Source organism: Cygnus atratus, chromosome 7 (genome assembly GCF_013377495.2).
Source record: "Cygnus atratus isolate AKBS03 ecotype Queensland, Australia chromosome 7, CAtr_DNAZoo_HiC_assembly, whole genome shotgun sequence".
Lineage (NCBI taxonomy): Eukaryota > Metazoa > Chordata > Aves > Anseriformes > Anatidae > Cygnus > Cygnus atratus.
The window spans coordinates 21,124,157-21,151,489 of NC_066368.1; the positions used below are offsets into that span (position 1 = coordinate 21,124,157).

Here is a 27,333-nt window from a genome sequence, read left to right on the forward strand (position 1 = left end):
AACAAATACACCTGATTAAAGCTGGCTGTCCATGGAGGTTTCTGCCTCTCTCTGCACACCCCACCCTTTTCTCTGCAGCTATGGGGATTTCAGGGTACTTGAAAGGCCAGGTTGGAAATGGGTGTCTCAGATGCTACTTTAAATATGGTACAGCTCCTACTGGTGGAGATGGAGCAAATCTGGAGGAAGGCTGTTTCACTGCAGCACGGTATTTTTGTCATTTGGTGAGGAGTTTCAGTCCAGCCATCAGCAAACACCATTCCCAGTACCCTGCAACCCTGGCTGCCAGCTTAGAGGAGAACTAGTTTATTACTACTACAGAGGGGATGGTGCACAAACACGCTCCTGCCTCACTGATCAACACATCTCACCTTGTATGTTTCGGGCCCACAAGCTACATAATTGAACTTGAAGGCAAGAGCCCCTTCTCGGGGGCTGTGCAGCCATCTAGCGTTACTACATATATAGCACGCTGGTTAACGTCAGCCCCTAGGTCACTTCAGTGCTTTTCTCCTACACGTCTCCCAGCTGAATGTTTAACTCTAAGGTAAAGGAAATTTAGTTAAACTTGCTAATCCATTAATCTTAGTGACCTCTGATATTTTTGACCACCTAAAAATTGTGCTTGTGGATGGAGAAGAGGCTGCTACTACAGTATTTCTTCTAGCTGTAGCAGGTATGGGTTGCTACTATCAGGAAGAGCTGCTGCATGTTAGCAGCGTTGATTCTTGGGAAAAGGAAAGGAAAGCAAAGCAAAGCAAAGGAAAGGAAAGCAAAGGAAAGGAATTTAAATTTGAAGATCAGTGAGCAAACCTAAGGAATGCCACTGCTATCTGCCAGTATACAGATTCCGCAGTGCTTTGGAGACTTTCTTATGTGTTCAGGAGTAGGAAAGCTTTGTACATATATTGTGAATGAGTAGGACAAATATCCTGAATCTCTATATTTCTCACTTTTCTCACCTAGAGAAAAACAGCTTATTTCAAAGTCTCAGCTTCCTCTTCGGTCCTTCAGCAGGCAGGGCAATTAGCGCAAGGCACTGCTTTTACAGTTAGGAATAAATTTATAAGGAAACCTGTGTAGGCACAGAGCATGATGAAACAGCATGCATTCTTGTGTTGCATACCAGAGCAACAAGCAAATTTCAAAGGTGACAGTCCAGGGTTACTGTGTCTTAGCGGCAGCCACTTGGCTAATCTGAGAACAGAACCGTCTTTGTTTACAACCTGCGTTTTTCTAATTCTTATCTCCTCTCTTGCACTGTAATTTCCCCCAGCACCCTCTGTGCCTCTAGGTTCATCTTTCTCTGCACTTTGCCTTATACTGTATCAATGTCCAGGTGTGTTACAAGGGACGTTCATCTTCCAAAACAAAAGGTGATGGACCCGCAACTTTCTACACCTCAGTAACAAGTCAAGGACTACTGAGATAAAAGGCATTTCTTCGGGATAGAGGTTACATGTTACAAGCTCTTTGCCTGGGCTTTATGGAGATCATAATGGAGATCTTAATGGAGATCTATGCCATGCAGACACACCATTTTATGGATCCTGATGCACTTCTGGAAAGGCCTACCAGCTCTGCCCATTTAACATCTCACAGCATTTGCCTAAGATAGTTTTTGAAAGGCATGCTTTACAAGGAGTCTTCCACTGCATCAAGTTTTGTGGGCATAAGATATCTGAATGTCTCTCCCTGTGAAAGGGATGGCAATCATGATGCTGAGCAGTGCAAGGGGAGGGGGCCAACTTGAGCCATAGCCCCACTACCTACCAGCACATTCCCTTACCCCAAAAAGCTTACAGGCACAGTGTCATGCAGAGCAGGAAACAGATGAAACAAAATTGTCTGTGTCAAAGTGATTAGTTAAAATGATAATTTAATTAAAGTGATTAAAGTGATAATCTGATGTAAGGCAGCTCTCTCTTATAATTGTTAATGTTTTAATGTTATTACATAGTTTTATGATATATCATAGTTTTAGTGATATTACAAAGTAACGTATGCATACAGGAGTGAGATGGAACATTTGTATTGTATTATGTATTTTATTGAGAGACTTATTTTCTTTTGCTAAGGTATGTAAATTAAATTGTGCAGATCTTATGTTTTTGTTGTTGTTGTTGTTGTTTGTTTAAGAAGCAGAGGTGTTAACATTTACATCCCAGCCAAAATCTTCACAATTTCATTTTCCCAAGTGCTCCAGAAGCTCTAGTGGCACCTTCATCCCTGCTTCCTGCCTGGAACTGGTGTTGGGAGTCACTTAAGCCACCACAGCTTAAGCTGCATTTCTGCGGTTGTCTAGGTGATTATTCTACTCTAATGATATAGTTTAGTAAGTATTTTAAAGTCTCACAGAATGGAAGATACCTTAAAAAATAAAAGTTTTGTTTGTTTATTTATTGTGATGTCTTGAGAATAGTGGAAAGTGAACTAGAATCTTGAAAAAGGCTGCATTCAATTGCCACAATGCCAATAAAATACTTTATTAGGGGTTAATAACATTATGCCCTGTTAACATTTCCTCACATCAATGTAGAACCATCTTGTGCTAGCCTCCAAACTATGTCTTGCAAAACAGAATCACTTTTCCATAAACCACATTACAACATCCAGAATCAACATCTAAGGCTTGGGAATGAGAAGAATGCCATCCACCTCAGTTGTTACTGGAGTTGTTTGTTCTGCTGCTGCTTCTTTCTGCCCCTTCTCTCCCTTCCCAGGTCTCTTTTAGAGCCGGGAGCTCCGCTCCCCATGCACATGGAGTTTAAACTAGTGACCCCTTGGACAGTCAGGTGCGAGAAATTGCTAGCACAGTGTTTATTTTATTTTATTTTATTTTATTTATTTATTTTTTTTTTAATGGATCGGAGGTGATAAGATACGCCCGGAGTTATTTTGACAGCTGACGTTTTTCGGGTCAAGCTGAAGTGTTTGTGTTCTCAACACCAGAAATATTTACTTGAACGCAATCTACGCAGCGGGAAAGGTTTTCCATCAGTGGTGGTGGCGGTGGTGCAGCTCTCGCTCGGTTTTAAGCGTTCCCCTGCCCTCTCCTGGCAGACGAGAAGCGTTCAAGGAAATGGTGGAGTCACCTTCCCTGGGGGTGTTCAAGGAAAGGTGGTGCTTGGGGACATGGTGTAGTGGGTGCCATTGGTGGTAGGGCGATGGTTGGACCAGGTGATCTTGGAGGGCTTTCCAACCCTAATGATTCTATGCAATACACGTGTACACAGTGACAGGAACCCACTGAAACGCCCAAGACCAACATGCAATGAATGCGACGTGTTTCTACAAGCCCTCACAAAAGCAGGCGGCCGCTCCCACTCCCCCCCCCCAAAATGGCTTCCCTTGGGGGCCCGCCCGGAGGCGCGCCGGGGCCGCCTCGCGAGACCTCGGCCGCGTCTCGCGCGGCCCGCTTAGCGCGCGGCTTTTGTTCTCGCGAGGCGGGCGGCGCGCGGCGGAGCCGGTGCAGGGGGCGCCATGCCGGCACGGAGCGCGGGCGGCAGCGGCGGTGAGCGCCAGGACGGGGACCGGGACCGGGATGGGGACGGGGACCGGGACCGGGACCGGGACCGGGACCGGGACCTGTGGGCGGGCGGGCGGGCAGGCAGGTGCCGGGTGGGACGGGTCGGGCAGGGCCCCGGGGTAACCGTGCCGTCGTTGCAGAGCCGCCGGGAGCCGAGATGGGCGAGCAGGCGGTGATCACGCCGGCCATGCTGGCGGAGGAGGAGCAGCTGGAGGCGGCGGGGCTGGAGAAGGAGCGGCAGATGCTGGAGAAGGTGAGCGAATTGGGGGGGAGGGGCTCCTCGCCCCCCCCCCCCCCCCCCCCGGGGCTGGTGCCTGCTGTCCGGCCGTGTGCCTGCTTGGCGGGGAGGGGGGTGTTTTTGGAACAGCCTCCTGGAGATGGTGCCTTCGTAGCACACATGACATGATCATGGCTGTGTTTCATTTTTGTCCTGCTCTGAGTGTTTGTGGCTGTTGGTATTAAGAATCTGTTTTGGAGAGACAACCTAAAAACAGGGTGCTTCAGCGCTGCTGATACAAATTATCAAGGTATCAGCGTGCCAGAAATAAAAGGTACTCAATTTCAGGCGTAAGAAAACATAAGTGTGGAAGAATATGCATCTTAAATGCTCTCCTGGGATTTATCTCTAAGAAGCTAATGCTGTTACTTAAAACACTTGAGAAATCTTCCCTTTTTTTTTTTTTTTTTTCCCTCCATCTCTCAGAGTATTCTCATTATTTCTTTTGTTTAACCATCTGTCTTTGTATTGAACAGTCCACAGGAGAATGGTAGCTGAAAGTTGAAACGTTACTTTAGGGACATGAGAAATACAATTTCTAAGGCCCGGAACTAATTTTATCCCCTCTTTCAGTCTTTACTGAGAAAAGATTTTCATTTAAAAGGTACATTTTTAAGCTGCAACATTATGATTCTGTGGTCGAAAAATATTACTTTATTCTTTATTACTTCATTCTCCTAGAAGTCTCATAGTCTTCTTTCTTGCAGGCAGTAACTCATGATAGAGCTTAGCTGAACTTTTCTTCATCTATTCCTTGAACTAAAAATTTGATGGCAATCATTTGGAGGAAGTTCGTGTAGAGTAAATATGTCTCATTGCACAGGAAGTATTGAGAAAAGGACATAAAACTTTCTTTCTTTCACAACCAGCCACTTAGGTGTCACAGCTGTAATGTGATACTACTGTTCATTTCCTTTTTATGTTGTTGTGGTGGAGGTGGTTGATTTTTTTCCCCCCCCCTCATTATTCTTTCAATTTCTTAAGGATCTGCAGAGCTTACCTCTAACAAGGGTGTTACTCCCCTCTCCTGTGTGCTTCTACCATGCCTTCACCCTGTGCTCAGGGGTCTGTCAGACCAAGGGAGATTACTCGTGTCACTGAACTCAGGCTTACTGACATCTTGGGGACAGTTGATCTTCTTGAAGCTCCTGTTATGTTTTTTTGTGCTTCACTTCTGCAATCCCCTTGCCAGGTGACTTGAGCAGTTCAACAAATGAGTCACTTGTTCTTTTTGTGGTCTAAGAGCAAAATACCACAATGCAAATATATGAGAATGTAGAATGATGAAAAATGAGTGGCAGATTTTTGCCATAGTCAATATAATGGGTATAAAAACAACCTTGTTGAGGCTTGGAGGTTCAGTCAAAAGATGAAGTCTTTCAGATGAAGTAATTAATGGAAAGAAGCTGGGTTCCACTCCAACACGAATTGAGCAATACCAACTCAATGAATGAAGTACTTCAGTTTCACTTATATTGTTTCTTGGCTTTGCTGTCAAGGGTTGGTTTTCCTGGACTCAGGTACGTTCTGTCTGAAGAAAAAAACAGAAATGAGGAGAGCAGTAGCAAACAAAAACTTTATGGAGAATTTGCAAGAAGGCCATGTAGCCCCCCAAAAACACCCGGAGATAGATCTTCCGCTCACAAATGAATAGAGTGATAGCTACTTAGTAAGAATGACTTGGCATACCATTTGTGGAAAACAAAGGTATGATTTCTCAGAGGAAGAAACCCTGCTTTTTTGTAGTTTCTCCTCTCAGTCAGCTAACATCTTTTCCCTACCTATTAATCTATTTAGTTCCAGAAAATTCTTTCTTTTCTGTCTTGGTGTGCCCTTCTCCCAGTGTTTCTTCTGAAGGCAGTGGCATAGATAAGCATCTTGTAAAGCTCTGCATCTTGCCTTTCCTGGGTTTCTCTTGGAGATGCTAATTTATACCTTTTCACTTGCTTGAAGTCTCCATCTAACAGGCAATTTTACCTGACTGCTGCAGGGTGTATGCTTTTTTACTTTTTGGAGAAGTCTTGGTGAATTACACTGTGTTGACTAATTCAATGGGTAAAGTTTTTTTTAAAAATAGTGGCAATTCAAGCACTTGGATTTTGTAAGCAAAGCAAGGAGAAGTTGCTGTTTTCACACTGGGAATTCACTTGGCCACTGTAAATTAGGCACTAATGACTTTGTAGCTATCTGAGTATCTTGCTAATGAAAAACTACCTTTGTGCAAATGGTATATGGAGGTGTCCCGGTTAATACTTAGGAAACTGTGCTGAATTTTGAAATTTAATTTTATTTTTCTCCCAGATTTTGCAGGCTATGAATAAGCTTAGATTTCCTTTTAACTCTAAATCTACAAATCAGAGATTAGATATCTTTAAGCCCTTGAATACCTCGTGCTGTTGCACTGGAAGCGGGTATGCTGCAGAGCTGTTTACGTGTGCAAGTGAATCCATCCCTCAGTTATGCTGATCTTGCAGCGAGCACTTCATAGAGAGATACATATGGGTGAATACACCCATGAATCATAAATATTTAATGACTCAAAGAGAGATGCTCGTGCAGGTGTGAAACAATTGTGATTATCCTCTAAAAGAACCCTTTCTTATGTGTAAGGCATTAAATTTGAAGCATCTTTAAATACTTGACCTTTTTTTGTGTTGGCCAGGCTCGCACTTCTTGGGACAGGGAGTCAAGTGAAATGCGATATAAGAGGCTTCAGCATTTGCTTGAAAAAAGCAACATTTATTCGAAGTTCTTGCTAACCAAAATGGAACAGCAGCAACTGGAGGTAAGTGTATTCTTCTCTGTGATGGGGATTCTTAAGATGAACTGTCATCTCTTTTTTTGCTTCAGTTCTGCTGAATATCTATGGAAGGTACCGCCCAAGAATGAGGTGGTGCTTTACGTAATATTCAGAGTTTGTCCTATAAATTTATAGATAAATCAGTCTGGAAAGAGCATGAATTATGATCACAGTATAAAGGTAGCGGTGATGTCTTTACAATTTTTCTGTTGGCCTGAGAGATAGGAAGACGAAATTTAAGGAAGCTGGAAAACCTGGAAGGAGGATAGAACGATGCAAAGAATTGACATGTAGAAGTTGTGCAGCCTGGTTTTGTTGATTACTGAAGGCTGAGGGCGAGGCTTGTCTTCAGGATGCTAAATGTAGGACAAACTTCTAAATTACAGTGATCTCAGACCATGCTGTTCCCGAACAAGAGCTTCCATGAAATGATTTAGTTTTCTGCTTTTTAAATCTACGGGTTCACATCTGTCTTTGTCTTTACTTTTGTAATTGTCCTTGTATGTACAAACTTGTGAGAATTTGAGCTTGAGAGAGGAAGAATCTCAAGAAAAGAGTCAGGATAATCACGTGCTCAGATAAGTGATGCTTGACAGGCTGCAGAAACATCCTTTCTAAAGTACTTCTCTAGTGTCTATTGTCAGCTCAAATTCATGATTACTTCATTGATAGAATAACTATTTCAATATTAAGTCTTATTGCTCCATCTGATAATTATAAAGGTTCCTTATCTTTTTTTTTCCCCAGGGTCCTTTTGCTTTCAGCAAGTAAAAATAGTAAATGGAACAAAAAATCTTAGATTTTTAAAGATATGAAAGCATTTCTTCCTTAAAGGCATTGTAGGCTACTTACATTGCATTCTGTTTGACAATGAACACAAGTGGTAACTCGTAGAAGTTAAAGGGGAGCTAACACACATGGAAAACTTGCTGTAGTAAATGTGATCTCTTCAGGAGTTTGCAATTGGGTATATTTTTGTTGGAGTCGTCTTAAATTACTGTATTTGAAAATGTTTAAAGTAGTCACTGACAAGCAATTCAAAGCAGTTGCACTTACATGCCCAAGTTTTGTTTTATGATTTTTAACAATGTCAGAATAGAGGCTTTTACTGAGACTGCTAAAACACTCAAGTCTGTAGAGTACATGGCACTCTACATTACCAATGTAATCTGCATCTGTTATTTTTATAATGGATAGCTCTCTTGTGAGTGTCATTTAAATACAAGAAATGTCTTTTTGTTTGTTTTTTAGGAACAGAGAAGGAAAGAGAAGTTAGAAAAAAAGAGAGAGATGATGTTAAAATCTGCAAAGGTAAGATTAACTAGAGGTTTTATGCAACTTCTCTTTGCTATAAGTCTGTCAAATTGCCATGTCAATTTTGATCATCTGGTCAAGGTAGCTAAAGTTAGACTTACCCAGGATTTGACTTGCAGAAAGATCTATTGTACTGTATTTTTAATCATAGTAAGACTGTTTAAATCTACTTAAAAGTCACACAGCATGACAGTCTTAATAAGGAGACTTTTCTGACTAATGGGGCCCCCAATATAATAAGGACCTATTACATTAGAGCATGTCAAGAGGAGTCCCATACAGGTGATCAGAGGGCTGGAGCACCTCTCCTATGAAGACAGGCTGAGACAATTGCGGTTGTTGAGCCTGGAGAAGGGAAAGCTCCAGGGAGATATGGAGTGATCTTCCAGTACCTAAAGGGGGCCTACAAGACAGCTGGTGAAGGACTCTTTGTCAGGGAGCGTAGTGATCATACAAGGAATAATGGCTTTAAACTAAAAAGAGTGTGGGTTTGGATTAGATATAAGGGAGAAATTCCTTACTATGAGGGTGGTGAGTCATTGGCACAGGTTTGCCATAGAAGCTGTGGATGCCCCATCCCTGGAACTTTTTAAGGCTGGGTTGGATGTGGAATTCAGCAACCTCGTCTAGTGGGAGGTGTCCCTTCCCATGGCAGGGGGGTTGGAATTAGATGATCTTTAAGGTCCCTTCTAACCCAAACCATTCTATGATTCTGTAATTTTTATTCAAGGACGTGGTTTGGATTTGTCTTGTGGGGGTTGACTTTTAGTTCTGTTTTTTTAGCAATGATTGCTTATCTTATTCAGTAGGCTAAGTGCTGGCGTACTAAAGCAAGGTTGAAAAAGATAAACAGTAACTACTTTTGCTATATTTTTTATAAACTACATAATACTAAGTCTTTCAAAAAGATTTCAAAGACAATGCTTTAAGTTGGATTGCATGTTTCTCTCATTTGTGCCACGGTGGTTAGACATGCATGAGATGATGAACCTCTTTCTATATTTATTTTCTAGGGTCAAAGTCCAGCTGATGGCAAAGAGGAGAAATCAGGTGACGTATTAAGTTCTGCCTTTAGTCAGTACTGGTGTTTTCAGTTTCTTTAATATTTGATGTGTTGTATAAACTCAAATGTTATCTTATAGCTGCAAAAAAGAAGAGAGGGAGAGAAGACGGAACGTACAACATCTCAGAAATTATGTCTAAAGAGGTAGGCTGTATTTATAAATGGACTTGTTTGGGTTTTTGTGGCTCAAATTTTAACTGGTGAGACTATCACTGTATGACATCTGTATTTCGGAGCAATGCATTCTTATACATTATCATCAGAAATTATTGACCGACAGCCAACAGTAGCCTACCTATAAGGTATGACTTCCCAGCAAAATTCTATATAACAAGTAGTGTTGTTGGACCTGTAGAATCCAAATGCTTTTCTTAAAGTTTTTGGGGAGGCAAGCTGTGAAGATGTATTCAATTATCTTTTGTGACTGAAATGCATTTGCTGATGTGTTGCCTTGTTACCGTCACGTATGATGGATGATGTTGTATGGAAATTTGCTTCAAGTATGTAAAGGCTCTTCAATTAAAAGATTTCTTGAAATACAAATTGGAGTAGCCTTTAAAGTTGAAAAGCACATAAGCGTATTTTTTTCTTTTTTTTCCAGGAAATCTTATCAGTGGCAAAAAAAAGTAAAGTGGAAAATCAGGTATGTTTTCACATGTTGTTATTGGATATGTGTTAAGCCCAAAGGGAGGGAGGACGTTTTATACTTTATAGCATGTCTTTAAACTTTTATTGTAAATAAATATCTCTTAGCTATGTATTGTAGTTCTGAGTTAGAAGCTTTAAAACGTGCTGCAAGTAAATGCACTTAAACGCCTATTATTGTATAACAGGGGTGAAAACTTCTGATTTTTACTGTAGTTTTCAAAAATGAAGGAAATAATTTAGTAAAGAAATGTTTGTGCCAGTATATAAGACCTTAAGATGCAGCAATTTTAAAGCATTTAAATTTGGAGATTAAAAGGTGTGGTCTTTTTTTGCTTCTACTGTGGCTTAGGAACTACAAGTGCAGTACTACTTTCCAATATTATCTAGAATCCACTTACAGAAAAGAAATCGCAGCATTAAATGTTAGCCTCTTGGCAAGGTTTTACGTTTTCTTGCTTTCATGGGTAGAATAGTCTAATTGTTCTTCAATTCCAAAGGAGTAAAGGATGCCATTAAGGTATTGAAATTTTGCATGGTTACCTCTGCTTTTGTGGTGATACTAATCCTAAAAATAAATTTTACTCTTTCATTGACAGTTACTCAAAGTTTTTGTGGCAGGGGCTGGCTTGTTTTGCTACATAACAACAGACTGGCAGAAATTTACCAGAAGTTTCAGCACTTGGCATAAGTATGTCTTAGCTGGGTTTTGTTAAAACATGCCACTTGTCACATATTCCTTGAACTTTCCTCTGTAGGATGAAAGCTCTTCTGATAACCTGTGTCCAGAAGACCTGCAGAAAAATGGAGACTCAAATAGTGTCATTAAGGATAGATTGTGTCAAGCTGTACGACACAGTGCCAAGCAATTCCTTGATCCAGTACGGAAATATAATGGACAACCAGTGCCTTTTCAACAGCCAAAGATTTTTACTGGAGGTGTAATGAGGTGGTACCAGGTGGAAGGCATGGAGTGGCTAAGGGTAAGGAGCAATTGTTTACAAAATTGAATGTGTTGCTGATTGGAGATGAAAACAAAGAGGAAGAGACACTAGAAATCTGTGGTTGTAGTTGCTGAAGGGAAAGTGAAGAAGGAAAGGACTTCATGATTTTGTAACACCAGACTCTTGTATCATGAAAAAAGTTGCCCATATGCAGATAGAAAGTTACAGGGTGGGGAGGATATTTGGGTTTGTAAAGGCTTCTGTAAGCTTCTTGGTTGGTGTTCTTCATCTCTGCTTTCTCCATCTATTTTCATGTTCAACTCGACTGTTCTTTCAGTCTCTCCAATAAATGCTTTGTGAAAGCAGTAGGTCTATGCATACTTAATTTGAGGGACAGTCTTACTGTTTTTCCTCTTTCAAGGACTTGAATGCCTAGCCCCATAGGCCTGCAAGGTGAGTCTTTAAACATCTAACGTGAATAAGCTTTCAATTCTTTGCATTATGGACTCTTAACTAGTGGTATTAGCATAATGTCTTTAAATTGTTTTGTCTTTGATTTCAAAAGCCAATGAAACTTATGTTTGTGGGCATTTCTTTTATTATATTTTTTCCCTGTTCTTGCTTGCAAGCCATATTAGAACAACTTTTTGTTGTTGTTGTCAGTCAGGCAGAACTAACTTTCCTTCTGCTGATGATCTCCTATTTCCCTTGTTTTTTTCTTGCTCCCACAAGCATGTATATCCTGTTTTAACAGGCTTCAACTCATCTCACAAGTGAGTGCCACTAAACTCACTCATTCTGTTCTGTCTCTGGGAAGTGCCTAAGGAAGGTTGGCCTGTTCTGGGGGAATAAACAGCTTCCATTGTTGGACCATCACTCATAACCTCTAAGAACAGTAGATAGAATAGTCAAAGGGTACTTCCTTTCTGTTCTGTTGTGAGAAATTGCTCTGTCACTTGTTGAAATAGGCAGTGTCGGCACAAATAATTTTTGCCAGAACAGCAGGCAGTGTTGGTCAGGTATTGCACCTTTTTCCTATGCTGAAGTAGCAGTGGCTACAAAAGCTACTTGAAAAGATAAAACTGAAACACAGTAACTCGGTCTTTTGGAAATGGAAGTTACAGTAATAATTTGGAATCAGGATGAGTAAAAGTCAGAGTGTTGTGAGGTATACTTACTGTTGAAGTGCTTTTTGATATAACAGTAGTTCACATCCTTTCCTTTGATACTGTTCTCTTTTTTTTCTCCTCCTAGTCAGGCACTTAATTTGCTCAAAGCACATTACCCTACATATGACAGTCTGGGGCTTACAAGATGCTGGTGTTTTATTTTCATCATGGAGAAATCTTATTCATCTCTAATATAGAATGTGCCCAGTAGAGAGTTTCCACAGATGATACATTCCTATGGATGTTTGTTGTTCCTAAGGTGTGATAGTTATTCTATGCTTATGTATTTTTCTTTGTGTGTGCAGATGCTTTGGGAAAATGGTATCAATGGCATTTTAGCTGATGAAATGGGGTTGGGGAAGACAATCCAGTGCATCGCAACAATAGCACTGATGGTGGAGCGAGGAGTCCCTGGTCCCTTCTTAGTATGTGGTCCTTTGTCTACTCTTCCAAATTGGATGTCTGAATTCAAAAGATTTACTCCAGAGGTAAGAGAAACAAAGGTTTTTCTTCCTTGGGTCTAAAAGAACTTTTTTTAAAATTCCTACCTCAATTCTTAGTTTTAATTATTTGCATCAAAATGTTTTCTATATAGAACATCAGGTTAACTATAGTTCTTTGTTGTTACTACACACTATGCTATGTCTTACTATGTATTTACAGCCTTCTTGTAACCAAGCTAATTATCTTTACTACCTGTGAGATTTACAGTTTTAAGTGAGCTTAATTCAGCTGACTTCTAAGTCTTATTTCTTTCAGATTCCAATAATGCTGTATCATGGAGCTCAGCAGGAACGTCGTAAACTGGTTCGAAAAATTCATGGGCGACAAGGATCACTGCAAATCTATCCGGTGGTCATTACTTCCTTTGAAATCGCAATGCGAGACAGAAATGCCCTGCAGGTATCTACGTTCTCCTGAAAATCCTGCGACAGTTGGAATGCCTCATCACTAATGGCAATGCTTTTACAAAGCATTTTTTTTATAAAGTAGAAAAAAGAAAAAGACAATCAAAAAACACACACAGCCCAGCATGCCGCTTGTTCAATGAGTGTCATACTGCAGCAGCTACGTTGGTATTCAGTTCTGCTGTGATATATATCCTTGGTAGAAAGGGCTCTGGATTATTTTTTTTTGTGCTTGAGAAATTCTTCAAATAGAATGCTATCTTAAAAAGTGAAGCAAGCAATTAATTACAACACTTACAGCTGTAATCTACGTATTACAGCTTTTTTCCCCATTATCTCCATAGGTAAGGGAGGGGAGAGATGTGGAGAAAAGTTGTCGTTTTTATATAAGTAACATAGTTAATATTAGAGTGGTTGCTTCAGTGAGAAGAGCTTCTTGTAGAAGTTTTCACTGTAATCATCAAAACTAAATGCAGTCACTGTGAAGCATTAACTGTTTGGACTCTGCTGTTCCGGTCTGACAAAGTGAGAAACAAGAGCAAATAGAATCTTTCTAATGGTCAGGATCAGGCAGTATTACTAGTGCTGCTCATTGGGCACATTTTGATGGAGTAATCTAAGATTTACTGAAATACCGTTTCTTGTTTGTAGAATTGCTTTTGGAAATACCTGATAGTAGATGAAGGTCACAGGATTAAAAATATGAACTGCCGTCTTATCAGAGAATTGAAACGTTTTAATGCAGACAATAAACTGCTGTTGACTGGTACCCCCCTGCAAAACAACTTGGCAGAACTTTGGTCGTTGCTTAACTTCCTGTTGCCAGATGTGTTTGATGATTTGAAAAGGTGGGTTGCAGTCTGGTTTTAAAAAAAAAAAAAAAGATTCCCCTTTGTTTTGTTTGGGCATTATTCTTGCTCTTTAATAATTAAACTTCTATCACTGTTTAAAGAGTTCTTTTATGATATGGTTGTAATTTGGTATAATCATCTGGTTGTAAAGACTTTGAAATGTGTATTGTCTTCACGCTAATAGTTTCAGAAAGGAAGGATGTAATTATCAGCTCCATGGATAGTGGAAACTCAGTTCTGAACTAAGACATAGGCAGTGGGGTGAGACGGGAGATGGTTGTCTGATCATAAGTGTCTGGAGTTGCTTGAGATTTTGTAAGGTGTTACAGACAGTTGTGTGAGGCTGTCAAGCATGGGACCCACGGGAGACTGATGCTTTTATGAAGCAGTATGGGGAGATCAAGAACGTTGCCAAAACCAGTCTTGAATTTAGTCTAAATTTGGAAAAAGCTACAGACTATATTGAATATAATTGATCATAGTAAATATTACAACTGATACAGGTATTTTTATTGATTGCTTTTAAAATCTCAAGCATCTGAATTGACAGGTGTATTTCAGAAGTGTCTCCTGTTTACCCTCTCTATGTGATAGATACCAGTGCTTTGTTTTCTTAAATCACAGGATGAGAGGAAAAATAGCATAGTTATATAAGGAAGAAGAATCATAGCTATGAAGTAAGCTATTCCTTTTTTTTGTTTTTTTATAGTTTTGAATCATGGTTTGACATTACCAGCATTACAGAAACTGCCGAAGACATCATTGCTAAAGAAAGGGAGCAAAACATCTTGCATATGCTACATCAGGTTTTCACTTTTTTGTTATTTTTTCATGGTTTATTTCGGACATTGACCATTATTACAAAGTGTACCAAAATCTTGTTTGTGGGGCTGACTTTTGACCCCCAAGGCTTTTATTGTGGCACTTCTACACTTAGGTATCTACTTTTTTCCTCCAATATTTAAGGTGTTTATAAGTGCTGAAAGGAACAATGTACTTCTTTGATAAAGACTCTTTTTTGTTCTTGGAACTGAATTGAGTTCAGTTAAACTTAATTGCTGTTGCTTACTTCAGTCTGCCAAAAGATTTAATTTGTATATTGAACTTGTGGAAATATAACTTTGAGAGAATTTATGCCGCTCTGAGGTGTTGAACAGAAAACCTTTTAACAAACTAGTTTTATAATTTGCCTGTCTTCAAAGGCAAAACAAAACTAACATTCAAAATGTTTTTTAAGGGGCGGTGGAGGAGAAAGTAACTGCTTTCAAAACACATTTTCCCATTGTAAGCTGATGGTGTGAGATACAATTTATATTTTTTAGATATAATTGTTGATGACAACTTATATATTGCTTTTAAAGGCTTATGGCTATCCTGGAATAAGTTGAAGAAATATAACAAGCAAAATGAGCTAATTTGTAATAAGATTACTTTCAATTAAGAAAATTATTTGAAAGGTCTGCAATGCTTATTAAAGACAGTTTTTAAGATGTCCATAGATGTGGGCTTTTGTTTTTCTTTTAACACATGTGACCAGTATGTGTGTAAAAGTTTTGGAGTAGGCATCTCTGTTTAAAAATGAAGTATGGAGCTCTGCAGATTAAATCCCTTAGTTTAAATTACTGATAAAACATTATTTTTACAAACTTTTTGTGTGTCTTTTTCTTTTAACTAGCTTTGTTGAGAGTTTTGAGTAATTATAACACAACTGCTCAATGTTTCAGATTCTGACACCCTTTTTACTGAGAAGACTGAAATCTGACGTTGCTCTTGAGGTTCCTCCCAAACGAGAAGTTGTGGTATATGCGCCCCTGGCAAAGAAGCAAGAAACATTCTATACTGCCATTGTAAATCGTACCATTAGGAAACTGCTTGGAAATAACGAGGTATCTACTGATACGGGTGTTATAAACCATTAATAGCAAGCACATTTATAAGCAAAACCACGCTGACATTGCTTCATTACTAGTGTAACCAAAACGTTTGCTTACGTTTTGAGTCTGACCCTTTCGTCACTTCAGTGTCTGTTGATGTGACTGGCCTCTGTGGTCACAGAACTGATATGTGAGTGTTAGTATGCTTTCGGTTGCTTGTAGCTTAGTGGAAAAAGACAGTTTTCATAGAACTGAGAGTTTCTGCTGTAAAATCAGTAAGGTACTAATGCAGCTTTTAAAAATTGAGCAGAAGCTTTCAAGATCTACAGTTAAAGACCTTTAGAGTTTGGGCCACTCTTTCTGCTTAGCAAAATTTACAGCTGCAGAAACTAAGTATTGGATAGAGCATATTGCTGAGACCTCTCTTCGGGATTGAGAATTCTTGGGTCAGCACAGGCCTTTGAATGTGGAGCTGTCTGCTGTTGATGACAATGCTGTTTCCCACAGGAAGAAGTAATTGAGTTGAGTCCAACAGGCCGACCAAAACGCCGTAGTCGAAAACTGGTTGATTATTGTGAAGAACATAATGGTTCACCTGATGACTTGGAAAAATTGATCAGCAGGATGCAAGAGGAAGTGGAAAAAGAGAGGTACCTGCTTTAAAAGATTATCTTTTTTGTTATACTGAGTATTGTCCTCTTAATATTCCTTCAGAGCTTTACTTGTGTGATTTTATTGCTAAATTTTGCATGCTTTGTTCAGGTAAAACTTTTGTCTACATTGTTCAGTTATGTTTCTGTCTTTCATTGGCTCAATGATAGGACTAGGGATAATATTTGTGTGTTAGTTACAGTTAACTCCCAGATTTTTACAGAGTTCCTCAGGAATACTTGAAGCAAAGTTTGGGCTCAGGACTGGAGAAAAGGGATAATTAGTTTCCTTGCTAAATTTTATAAAATATGTAGGTTTAAACTGAGAGCTGGAACCCAAATAGCCAGCATGGTTACTGCTGTGTTTGTGACACTTACAGGTCACTTACTGGTTGGTAATTATGATCAGAATGGAGGACCAAGACTGAGGGTGCTAAGTAATCCTGAGTTTGACAAGATCCATTGGTGGCTCTAAATTGGTTGGAACTCCTTTGGGCGAAAGGAAAGCCAGGATTGGGCTTAAGTTACAGGACTGAACTGTGTTTGTTTTGCTAGATTTTATTTAGTCCAGTGTACTCTGAAAGAATGGGTATTAAATATTTGCTTGTGTTAGTTTTATGACATGCATGGTTCCCTTATGCTGGATATAGCTCTTAGGTTTGGAAGAGCAAAATAGCTGTAGTAGAATCCTGCAATGTGTATGTGGCTGAACTGGGATAGGCCAAGAGCTGATTTTGGAGTAGTTCATATATTGTTCGGTGGGAGATAGGACAAAGTTTGAGTTCCCTTTTCTGTTCCACTTTTTCGCTTCTGATTACAACTTTACCATCCTTTTGTGTTTTAAACCAATAGTGGCAAACTCTAGTGCCTTTGGGTGCCAAGTGTGACACTTAAAGGAAGTCTTGTCTGGTAATAGCTTTATTAACTGTGAGGGGTTTAAAGGAAGTTTGACACAGCATGTGAATCTGTTGCTTTTTATTTTATTTATTATTTGGGGGGGGGGGGTGTTATTTTTTTCTGTAACAGAAGGTGATGCTTTCTGTACTAATAAGACGGCATGTCTTTCAAGGCCGGTGGTAGAAGTGAGCATGCCCATGGATTCGGAGGTGAACCTTAAACTACAGAATGTTATGATGTTACTGAGGAAATGCTGTAATCACCCCTATCTTATTGAATACCCATTGGACCCTGCTACGCAACAATTCAAGGTACGTATATTAAAAGGATTAGAAGAAGAATTATTCTAGGCATTTAGAAACAATAGATCATGAGCTGACAGCAGTTAGGAATGACCTTTACAATGTATTTACATATGCCTCCCTACTGAATTCCAGCATGTGTCTGAATCATTATCTGAAGGAGCAGTTCAAACCTCTGTGTCCCTTTAGCCTCTGCAGTAGTGATACTGTAGTGTTCTCCATTATGAAGGCACTCATCTGCTGGAAGCAAGTTATTGAACTGAAACAATAGCTGGCTTCTGCTTAGCCAAGCTGTTTTAGGATCTGCCTTAAGCTGTCCTCAAAAAGGTTTATTTTCCAGACTAAAAATGCTGATGTTTGTGAACTGTTCACGACGTAGACTGTAAACACTGCAGAAGGTATGATGGCAGTTTTTAAGAGAGGTGTTCCAGGGCAGACAAGTACAACAGGATCATCTACTCAGAGGATTACAGAATCTGATCTATGCCTTGAAAGGGAGAAAGTCCAATGGAAGTACATCATAAAGGCCAGTTGGCAGTTTAATCTAGACAAGGCAATTGGTAATATAGGAAAGTAGAAAGTACTTTGAGTTGAAGGAAATCTCCATCAACTTGAAGTTGCTTTGTTTGTACACTCTAAATGCAGTTTGTGGCCTCTTGTAATCATGTTTCCTGCTTGGTGTGTGGTTAACAGATTTGGCTGCACTGTGGAGAAAACTGTCAAAGTTTATCAATGCAAGGTCAGTGCATAAAAGAAGATAACACCATGCTAGTGTGTAGAAAACAGGTTGTTTCAAACTGTAGCTTGTTCAGCTAGTGCTTCCTTGTCTCCAGCAGATGGAAGCCTTGTGCATTAATTACCACTGATAGAAGCTGGGAAAGAAACTGCTTTTCCATGTGAAGAGAGAAACCTTCAAGACTTTTATTCCTTCCAGAAATGGGATGAAAGTTAATTCATTTAAAAAAAAATATTTGGGCATATAAAACAGTGGGGTTTGATTTAATTTCATCATGATTTAACTGATTCAGCTTACTTTGCAATTTGTCGATTTCAATGTTATGGCTTTTAGTTAAAAGGATGGTACAAGTTTATTTCAGTAAGCATTTGTTGGTGCTTCTGAATGATGAAAACCCTCGGCATCCTTCCTTCTAATATACATCTGCTTCTCCCCTTTTTCCCCCTCTTCTAAGGTTGATGAAGATTTAGTAAAGAATTCAGGCAAGTTCCTTCTCTTGGACCGGATGCTTCCAGAATTGAAAAAGAGAGGACATAAGGTAAGCCCAATTTTTCTTTTTGGCACAGTTGTCTCTTGATGACCAAAAATGGTACTAAGGAATCTTCCTGGTTTTTTAGGTCTTGTTGTTCTCACAAATGACTATGATGCTTGACATCTTGATGGATTACTGCTATTTGAGAGACTTCAAATTTAGTCGATTGGATGGGTCTATGTCCTACTCAGACAGAGAAGAAAATGTAAGTACATGTTCATGTCCTTCGAGCCTGTTACGAAATTGTGCCTGTTAATGTGACATTGGGATGAGACTTTGCACAGCATTTAGCCTTCAATAGGCAACAGACATCTATGTTGAAAACTGATGTTCTTGCTGCTGCTTTAAAAACTGCAGTTGAGAAACACTGAAGTAGTGAAATATGTTACTAAGCAACATCTTGGTATGCCTAGAATGATGAATGCTCACATATTCTTGTTGCCCAGATGTGAAGTATGCAATTTATGCAGATTGCAACAGGTGCTAATCCCAGTGTTACCCCAGCCCTATTGTTTCCTAGCATCCAGGATGTTATACCAGTGTCTGTGGGAGTGTGCTGCAAGTCTAACACCAAATAGGTGTTAGAGTAGATAAGAATAGATTTCCAGGAAGTGGTGTTGTGTACCTAGTTACACACTTGTAACTTCAGCCTGAAAGTGAAAACACGGGATTCATTACAGTGTAATCCTTTGTTCTTGCATGCTTATAATGAAAAGATCACAGAATGCCTTACTATTGAGGCATGTATTTGTCATGAAGAGCAGCCATGTAGAGTGGTTTTGGAAAAGCTTTGAGGATTTGCAGGGATGTAAAAAAGCAATACATACACGGTGTGGAAGAAGGTATACAGAATGTGTCTAGGCGATGTGCTGCAGTTGCAATATGATCTCACAAGTATGTACCAGTATTTATGCAGATGAGGAAAAACAGTGACTTGCTGATCATCTAGCTCAGAAACTGCTTTTGTTTGCACTGTTTTTTCTCTGCCACAATGTGGCTGAGGAAAGCCACACCCCTCAACATTTAAGTTGCTATTGTTAAAAATGATCCTAAAAGCCAAAGACTAACTAGCAATGTGTCTTGTATTAAGCAGGTAAAATTTTGTGCTGCTGGTTTCTAGGCATTTATGGGAGTTGATTACGCAGTTATGTGGTTGCAAATTGTCAGCAAATGGAATGTGAATGGCTTTTGGAGGGTATGAATTCCGTACTGTTCCATACTGTTTTGTGATCTGACATGCAAGCTTTTACTCTGTATTGCTGCTTCTCACCTCCTCACAAGTTTTCATCCTATGATGTGGTTGAAATTTCTGAAACAAGGCACGCTGTGCCTTGCTTCTGGAAGTTTGATTGTTGTAGGGGAGTTAAAAGAATACTAAAAAAATCAATGTAGAAGTGTACAGCTGTAAAAATCTGAAGAAATCAGGTGTTTACATGCTTGAGCAAGGAGAACCTTGTTCCCTTCCAGTGGGAACTCCCAGCAGGGTATGCATAGCTCAGTTGAGAATGAACAGTGTCTCAGGGTAACAAGAGGTGAGTTGGAACATTACTTCATTTAGTAATATGTATCCAGCAAAACATGCTTTGGACGAAGAGTCACTTGGAGGTCAGCTTCTATATTCTACAAAGTAATTTGAAAGCTAGAGGGAATCTTGGTGTAAAAGGAAACCTGAGTGCAGATAGGCCCAATGCAGGCCCAAGAGGTACAAGAGAAGTTCAAAATAGTGCATGCATCCGAGCATACATCTGATATAGAAAATGTAACCAGCACTTGCCTGCTAATATGTCTGTCTTTTGAAGTTGAGATGTCCTGTTTCATTCTTGGGTTAAGAATTGCATATGGTACTTCCTCTTATGAGAAGACATGCAGTTACATCCATCTTTTGTCTCCTGTGACTTCTATATTTTTTTCCCTTTGTTGAAGTATCCATGTTAAGCATGACTTTTTTGTCTGTTAACGTTTTTTAGTATACAGTTAAAATGTCTTGGCATTAGGTTCCCACTGTGTTTCAGCTGCATAAACAGCAACGAGTGGCTCAAGAAAACCATGGGAACAAGGGATAAGTGCAGCAAGTTTTAAAGACGCTGGTCCAACTTGCTTCTTTTCCCCTCTGTTCTTGTCTTCAGTGCCTACCACAGAGTAGTGTAGGTGCAGAACAAGAGAACAGATTTAACTGCTCGTAGACCTGGTAGGAGCTGTGCTGACGCTTGGAAGGATCTTGTCATGAAAGCAGGTTAGATGCTGAGTAGGAGTTGAGAAAGTTATTCTTAGTTTTGAAATAAGAAGAGGAGTTATACAAGGAGGCTGGAAGTTACAGTCAAGATGACATCAGAATTTTAGATTGCTCCATGTGTCAGAAAGTAGATATGTTTTTAGGCTCTGCCAACTTGGATTATGCTCAACTTGGGAAAGAAAATATCACTGAATGGTAGATTACGTGGGGGTAAATGTGACTGGGGTTATGTCACTGTAGTTATCTCCACTCTGTGTTGGACAGCTCATTGACTAACATTGACTAAAATTGGCACATAAGAAAATACAGTTGTTTCACTTCTTGCTCTTGCCCTGTCCCAGATGCACCTAATGTCTCTTAAAACTTTAGCTTACCTCTGGCAGCGTATGTTATATTCTACCTGTTTACATTTTAAAATTCCGAACATAAGTCTTTTTAAAAATAAAATGTTAGATATGTTTTGTTTGATCAACCTGCTGTTTTGTAATAGTCTTATTCTCTTCCAGATGCATCAGTTTAATAATGACCCTGAAGTCTTCCTGTTCTTAGTGAGCACGAGAGCTGGAGGCTTGGGCATTAACCTAACTGCGGCAGATACAGTTATCATATACGATAGTGACTGGGTATGTTGACAGACTGTTTACCCAGTGATGTGTCATAAAATGCTTTCTTTACTGCTGCTTTCAATAATTATTTAGTAAACCATCATGGTGTGGGCCACTTGTGTTATTTAATGACGTGTTACATAATGACAATATAAGCCATGTACGCTACCATGTTATATGTTAAATATACAGCCTGATTTGAAAATAGCTTCTCAAACAATGTTAGAGCTGGTTTGCAAAACCAGCATGTTTGTCCCCTGGGTTATACCAAAAGTAGGAGCTTTTTTGTTTCTGTTACTATTTTAGATGCGTTTCCTTTTTTCCAATTTATTATTTGTAATTTGAATGTAGCAACAACCTCGGCTAAATTTTTGATACAAAAAATGTTTATCTGTTGGAAACTGCAGCATGTAATGGAGAAGCAGTCAAGCTAGCTGGGTTGCTCTGGCTGTGCAGCTACAACAGCAGAGCTTGGCACGGGCATGTTTTAGGAGCGAAGAGATGTACAGTTTTATTATACAATAGCTGCCCTGCTGTTTGCTTCAGCTGTGACTCAGCTCACTGACTGAAAATGCTGCCTGTGGTAGCATTTAAAAAGAGAAAAGTTAACAGTGCAGCTAACTTGGTTTTCTTATCCCTTCAGAACCCCCAGTCAGACTTGCAGGCCCAAGACAGGTGTCATAGAATTGGCCAGACAAAACCAGTGGTTGTCTATCGTCTTGTGACAGCAAATACAATCGATCAGAAGATTGTGGAGAGAGCCGCTGCCAAGAGGAAGTTGGAGAAGCTGATTATCCACAAAAGTTAGTATCCTTCTCTTATGCCTTCCTTTATGCATGTGTTGCTTCTTTAAATCTTGGAGACCTCTACTCTGTTTTGAAACTCTTTAGTATTTTTTCTTAAACATGAATAGCTTCATCCTTCCAAAAATGGCTATATAACACTGCTCCTCAAAATGCATTCTTAGACGTATTACAGGTAACTTCTACAGCAAATTAAAGGAAAGCACTTGTATTATTTCAGGGGTTACCATGTTATGAATACTTCTTTACTGGTAGGTAATTTAGGAAAAAAAAAAAAGTGATGGGATGGTGAGCCTGCCTGGAATAAATAAAAGTGAAAAAAACAGGCAATGAGGGAGTACAGCTTTGGGGCTTGTTAGCAGCATGTCAGCAAGATGATAGTTTGTTCAACCCAAATGTTTTAGACTTCTAGGATGGAAAATGTCAAGGCTGGGAGTAAGTAACAAGTCTGAGTTGACTGTCTTTTCTTATAACCAAATTAAATGAACCAGAATGTAAATGGAAAAGCAGACAAAAATTGCGATATTGCTTGCAGTTTAGCTTATAACAATTCTTCATTTGAAGCAGTAGGCTTACCTAATGATATTTAGAGCTGTGTTTAATGATATGAAGTTTATCAATAGGTTTTCTAGCTGTACTGGCAGCTGCTTGAATAGGGAGCATTCCATTAAAATTGGTAAAGTAAGTAGGTACTATAGAAAGCTGGTTTCTGGGAGTTCCTACTGAATGTGGTTGCGACTGCAAGTCTTAGACCTGTAAAATCACTGTAGAAAATTTCAGAATCCTTTCTGCATGTCTTTTTAAATTTAAGAATAGTCTGTTGTAACCACAGTAGAATAAATTCTCTTCTGGGGCAATTAACCAGTGCTGAATGGCACAATAGTCCTTTTTTTGTGCGTGTGTGTTTACAGAACAGTGGTGATTCTCGTTGTGTTCTAGATCGTCTAGCTGGTCATACATACTCAAGGGTCTTTAAAAAATGGTTGGGATAAAGCTTCTCTTTTGGGGTAAATTTGTTTTGTTTAGGTGCTGTAGGAATCCTGCTCTGCTTCTGTAGCTTACTCTGTGTGTGTTGTATTTGGATGCTAGCTTGCTATAGTATTTTCCAAACAGTAAGCTCAGTTGGGGAAGGAAAAAAATTTCTTGCAACCTCTGACAATAATTAGCTGTGTATTAAACTTGTAGAATTTAAAAACGTCTTGTGGTATAATAAGGAGAAAAAAAATACCACCATGTTTTTGGGAGGGCAGAAGAGGGGCAGAAAGGCCACACCTGTAACTGTCTACTGCACAGTGTGCCATTTGTCATGCCTAAGCTGTGGATTGCTGTGGATTGTTTGGATGATGTTGGGTAATGGTTCAACACTTCCTTTGTCCTAGCCTTTTTGTAACTGCTGTCTTCATGTGACTGTTAGGACTGCCATCTGACTTTTCTCTAGAGGAGCTAATGACATCAGCCCACAAGGCAGGATGGACTCAAATATTTAGATGACTGCCATATGCTAAAGTAGCAGCGGGAACTAGGATGAGGCAGTGTACAGGAAGGATACTGAGCGGCAAGGGTCGTGTCTTTGGTTTTGCAGCAAGTTGAATGTTTATCTTGCTAACTTTTGTTGAAGCCTGCCTGTAGGAATGTTCCCTGCAGGAGCCTTTGAGGCTCGCTCTGTAGTTGTAAAGGTGATGTAATGTATCCTGTAATTCTGAATATTTAGAAAGTATCAGAAATTTTGAGAAATGAATGAGGAATGAATATCATAAAGCTTACACCACAGAAAGGCCTGACTTAGACATGTCAACGATGTAGGGTGTGTACAGTACAAGTACCAAACCTTAAGGATTGAAATATAGTGCAAAGCTGTGTTTTTATTGAGCTCAGCATCATGTCGTGCCTTCTGTCTTTTTGTTTCTGCTTTATTATAGAAAGATGCCTAGGAAACTGCATGAGAACCAGTGCAATTTTAGTTAACTTAGTAGATGTCAGACTAAGATGAAGTGATGCACATAAACTCTTTTTTATGTTACGTGCATTTCCTGTAGCTTTCTCTGTGTTACTATTACAGCCCAAGTACAGCACTAATTCAATGCCATATAGTTTGTGAAACTCTGAAAACTTATCCAAATGAGTAAAGGGAGAAATTGCATCACTAAGAATGTGGGATGTGACCTGCGTCCTGTGTGTCACAGCAGGAGAGAAATCTTATAGCCCTAACCCCTCTGGAACTTTCATTTGATTTGCACTTTGCTGAGAAACAGCTAGTCCTTGGAGGAAGATGGGGAAATGTGTGGGGAGGTGTTCTGAGACAGAGATACAGGAAACAACAGCAGTGAGGCTGATGAAAGGGTATGAGGAAGACTTGCTATGAAATGGGTACATGTGTTAATAAAAACTGGGGAAGCTTAGCACGGGACAGTAGGCCTAGCAGTGCACAGACCGAGCTTGGCTTCATCCACGCTTAGATTTAGCAAGGTAATAAATAATCTTGTATAACTTTTTGGATGTTGGTGCTGACATCGTGATTTGTGTGTAGGTAACTGTTAGGTTGGTTTCTTGAAGAGACTATGCTATAAGATATATTTTGTCATTTTTGTAAAATTATTAAATTGAGGGAGTTTCTACAGTGGAACAACGTTTATCCTTCATATATTTCCTGTCTTGTGGTTAATGCTGCTTACTTTGTTTCAACCAGCTTACATTACAAAGTGAACAAACTTCAGCACCTACCATCTAACTTTATTTGCAATCTTTTTACTGTAAGTAGGACTAATGGCTTTTCTGCTCTGTGTGTGCATGGTGAATTGGTGTTTCAATCAGTTCTTCTGCATACTATAGCTAGACGGTGAAAGGCTTGCATGTAAACTTCTCGTGCACCTCTGATTTTTTGACCAGTTAACCTGTTAGCTTAAGATGTGTTTAGTTCAGGGCTGAAACAATGAAACACAACATTAGCCTCGATATGCAAAAGTAGATTTGTTCTATCTGTGCCTAATATTGATGTAACAGTTTATGGAATTTGTTTCCGTCTCTACTTAAAATTTCTCCTTTCTACAGATCAGTTTAAAGGTGGCAAATCTGGCCTAGCACAATCAAAGAGCTGTCTGGACCCTCAGGAATTACTAGAATTACTGAAATCCAGAGACTATGAGAGGTATGTAGAATTTTACTTTTTTTTGTTGACCATTAAGTCTGTAACTTGCAGCTTGCAAGCAGCTGTCAATAGTTCTCGTGTTTTACAAAGCGGATCTTCAGAGTGAAAAGAATGTCCTAGGGATTCTGCTATATGGAAAACTGACTTCTGTGCTTTATTAACTTTTACATGCTTTTATCTGTATTGAGAGTGTGTTTCTTTTTCAACAGAGAGGTTAAAGGATCTAAAGAAAAAGTAATCAGTGATAAAGACCTTGAGTTACTCTTGGATAGAAGTGATCTTATTGGTAAGTCAGAATTCTCATCCATCTCTTGTGTCAGACAGAAATACATTTTTTTTTTTTTTAGGATTCTTTATATTTAGAAAACAGTCATAGTTTCACTTCCCCACAACTGTTTTACATGTGAAGAAAGACACTTTAGCCCCAAAGCTGATGTTTCCAATAGGATCTGCTGAAGAGGATGACTTTGACAAAAGTATTCCAGAAAACCTCATTCATGCATAGTGTGCCCCAAGCTTACACACTGTAAAGGAAAAGCAGATGTTTTGCAAAGAAATTTTCACTGCAAGTTGCTGTAATTGGTCAAAGTAGAAGTCATTCTCAGGAAAAAAAAACAAAAACAAACTTATTTCAGCAAACCTATTTGAAAACCCATTTTGATACTTTCATAATTCAAAATATAGCCTAGTAAAACTTCAAGGAGAGAAACCTAAACTTTGAGGGTTACCATGCCTTCTCAGTGGATCAAAATTTTTTGGGAAAAAAAAATTTCGGTTGTCTGCTTTTGTAAATTGACCAGGCAAAGATATTATAAAAACCTTAATTCTTCTGAGAAATTGTTTAGAGGAACTTTTAGTTTCTCTAAACATTAGATATAAGATGCTGAAGGAAATAAAGCATTTTAGGAGAGATGAGACTCAAAACATAGATACAGAAGAAAAAACAGTCATTATAGAATTTATAAAGAATTTATAGCTAGTCTTAAATATGTATGATATGTGAATTTTGAGTAAAATAACTGCCTGAGGAGAAGAGAACAGTTACTACACTTTGAAATTTCTCCTGCTCTATCTAAAGAATGTTTTAAAAAAAAACAAAAAAAAAAACAACAAACTGCTTATTTCAATTTACTGTTGATATAGAAATGATTCTTGATGCGCTGACACAATATGATCCGTCTTTATCTTTACAAGTTCAGGCTATGAAATAATCAGATTTGTCCTTTCAGGTTGGAAAAGGTGTCATTTATTTTTGTGGTGTTATTAGCAGGCATCATATTTTATAGTGGTTGCTTCTTTTTTCTTATCTACGGTAAGCAGAATTTCATACACAACTGTAAAATATTTTCAAGCATGAACTTTTAGTTGCTGAGTGGTTATGAAGGAGCAAACTGATCTTTATTAACTTGATTTCCAAATCCAGATGAAATAAGAGTACATACGACTTTTCACTCTGTATTGCTGTACTTTAAAAGAAAGGTTGCAGACAATTCACCTATTACTTTTTTTTTTTTAAATTCTAGATCAAATGAAAACTGACACAGTTAAGAAGAAAAAAACGGGTGTCTTCAAGGTCTTGGAGGAATCATCGGATTCCAATGCAGAATGTGTCTTTTAACGTGCAAATGGCCTGTTGTCTTACATGACAAACATGACTGACATCAGCTCTTTCAGAGATGTCATTATACATACTGATCCTTTATGCTGACTCTTTATGGCGTTTTTCAGATCCCTCAGTTCTTTCAGTGAATTTTGACGTGTTCTAAAGTGTGATGTTTATTATAGTTTCATGTTTGTAGCTTTGTTAGCCTCTGATAAAGGATTAAGAAAATGAGCATGTTTCATATTTTCAGCTAGCTTTTGTGATCAGTGGTAAAAACTGGCAAACTTGTGTAAAATCTTCCTGTGGAAGTCCTAAAACACTTTTTTTTTTTTTTAATATGGTGTTATGATCTTATTTGGAAGGGAAAGAGCGTATGCCTTTGTAACAGCTTCTGTTTTGTTTTTTTTAACTTCTGCAAATTATTTTGATAAATAAATGTCTGGTTTGTCCGAA

General features: G+C 39.0%; 1 protein-coding gene across 1 annotated transcript; it reads left to right on the forward strand.

Annotated features, from left to right (window-relative positions):
* Positions 1-3,416: 3,416 nt before the first annotated feature.
* On the forward strand, positions 3,417-27,333 carry HELLS (helicase, lymphoid specific). The gene is made up of 22 exons (XM_035542329.2): positions 3,417-3,514; positions 3,670-3,782; positions 6,469-6,591; positions 7,858-7,917; positions 8,934-8,970; positions 9,063-9,127; positions 9,585-9,626; positions 10,387-10,611; positions 12,047-12,229; positions 12,501-12,644; positions 13,301-13,497; positions 14,210-14,306; positions 15,225-15,386; positions 15,882-16,024; positions 17,094-17,232; positions 18,414-18,497; positions 18,577-18,696; positions 21,231-21,347; positions 21,973-22,132; positions 25,181-25,277; positions 25,487-25,563; positions 26,801-27,333. The coding sequence occupies exons 1-22, from the start codon at positions 3,484-3,486 to the stop codon at positions 26,893-26,895; spliced, it is 2,511 nt and encodes an 836-aa protein (XP_035398222.1). The 5' UTR covers positions 3,417-3,483; the 3' UTR covers positions 26,896-27,333.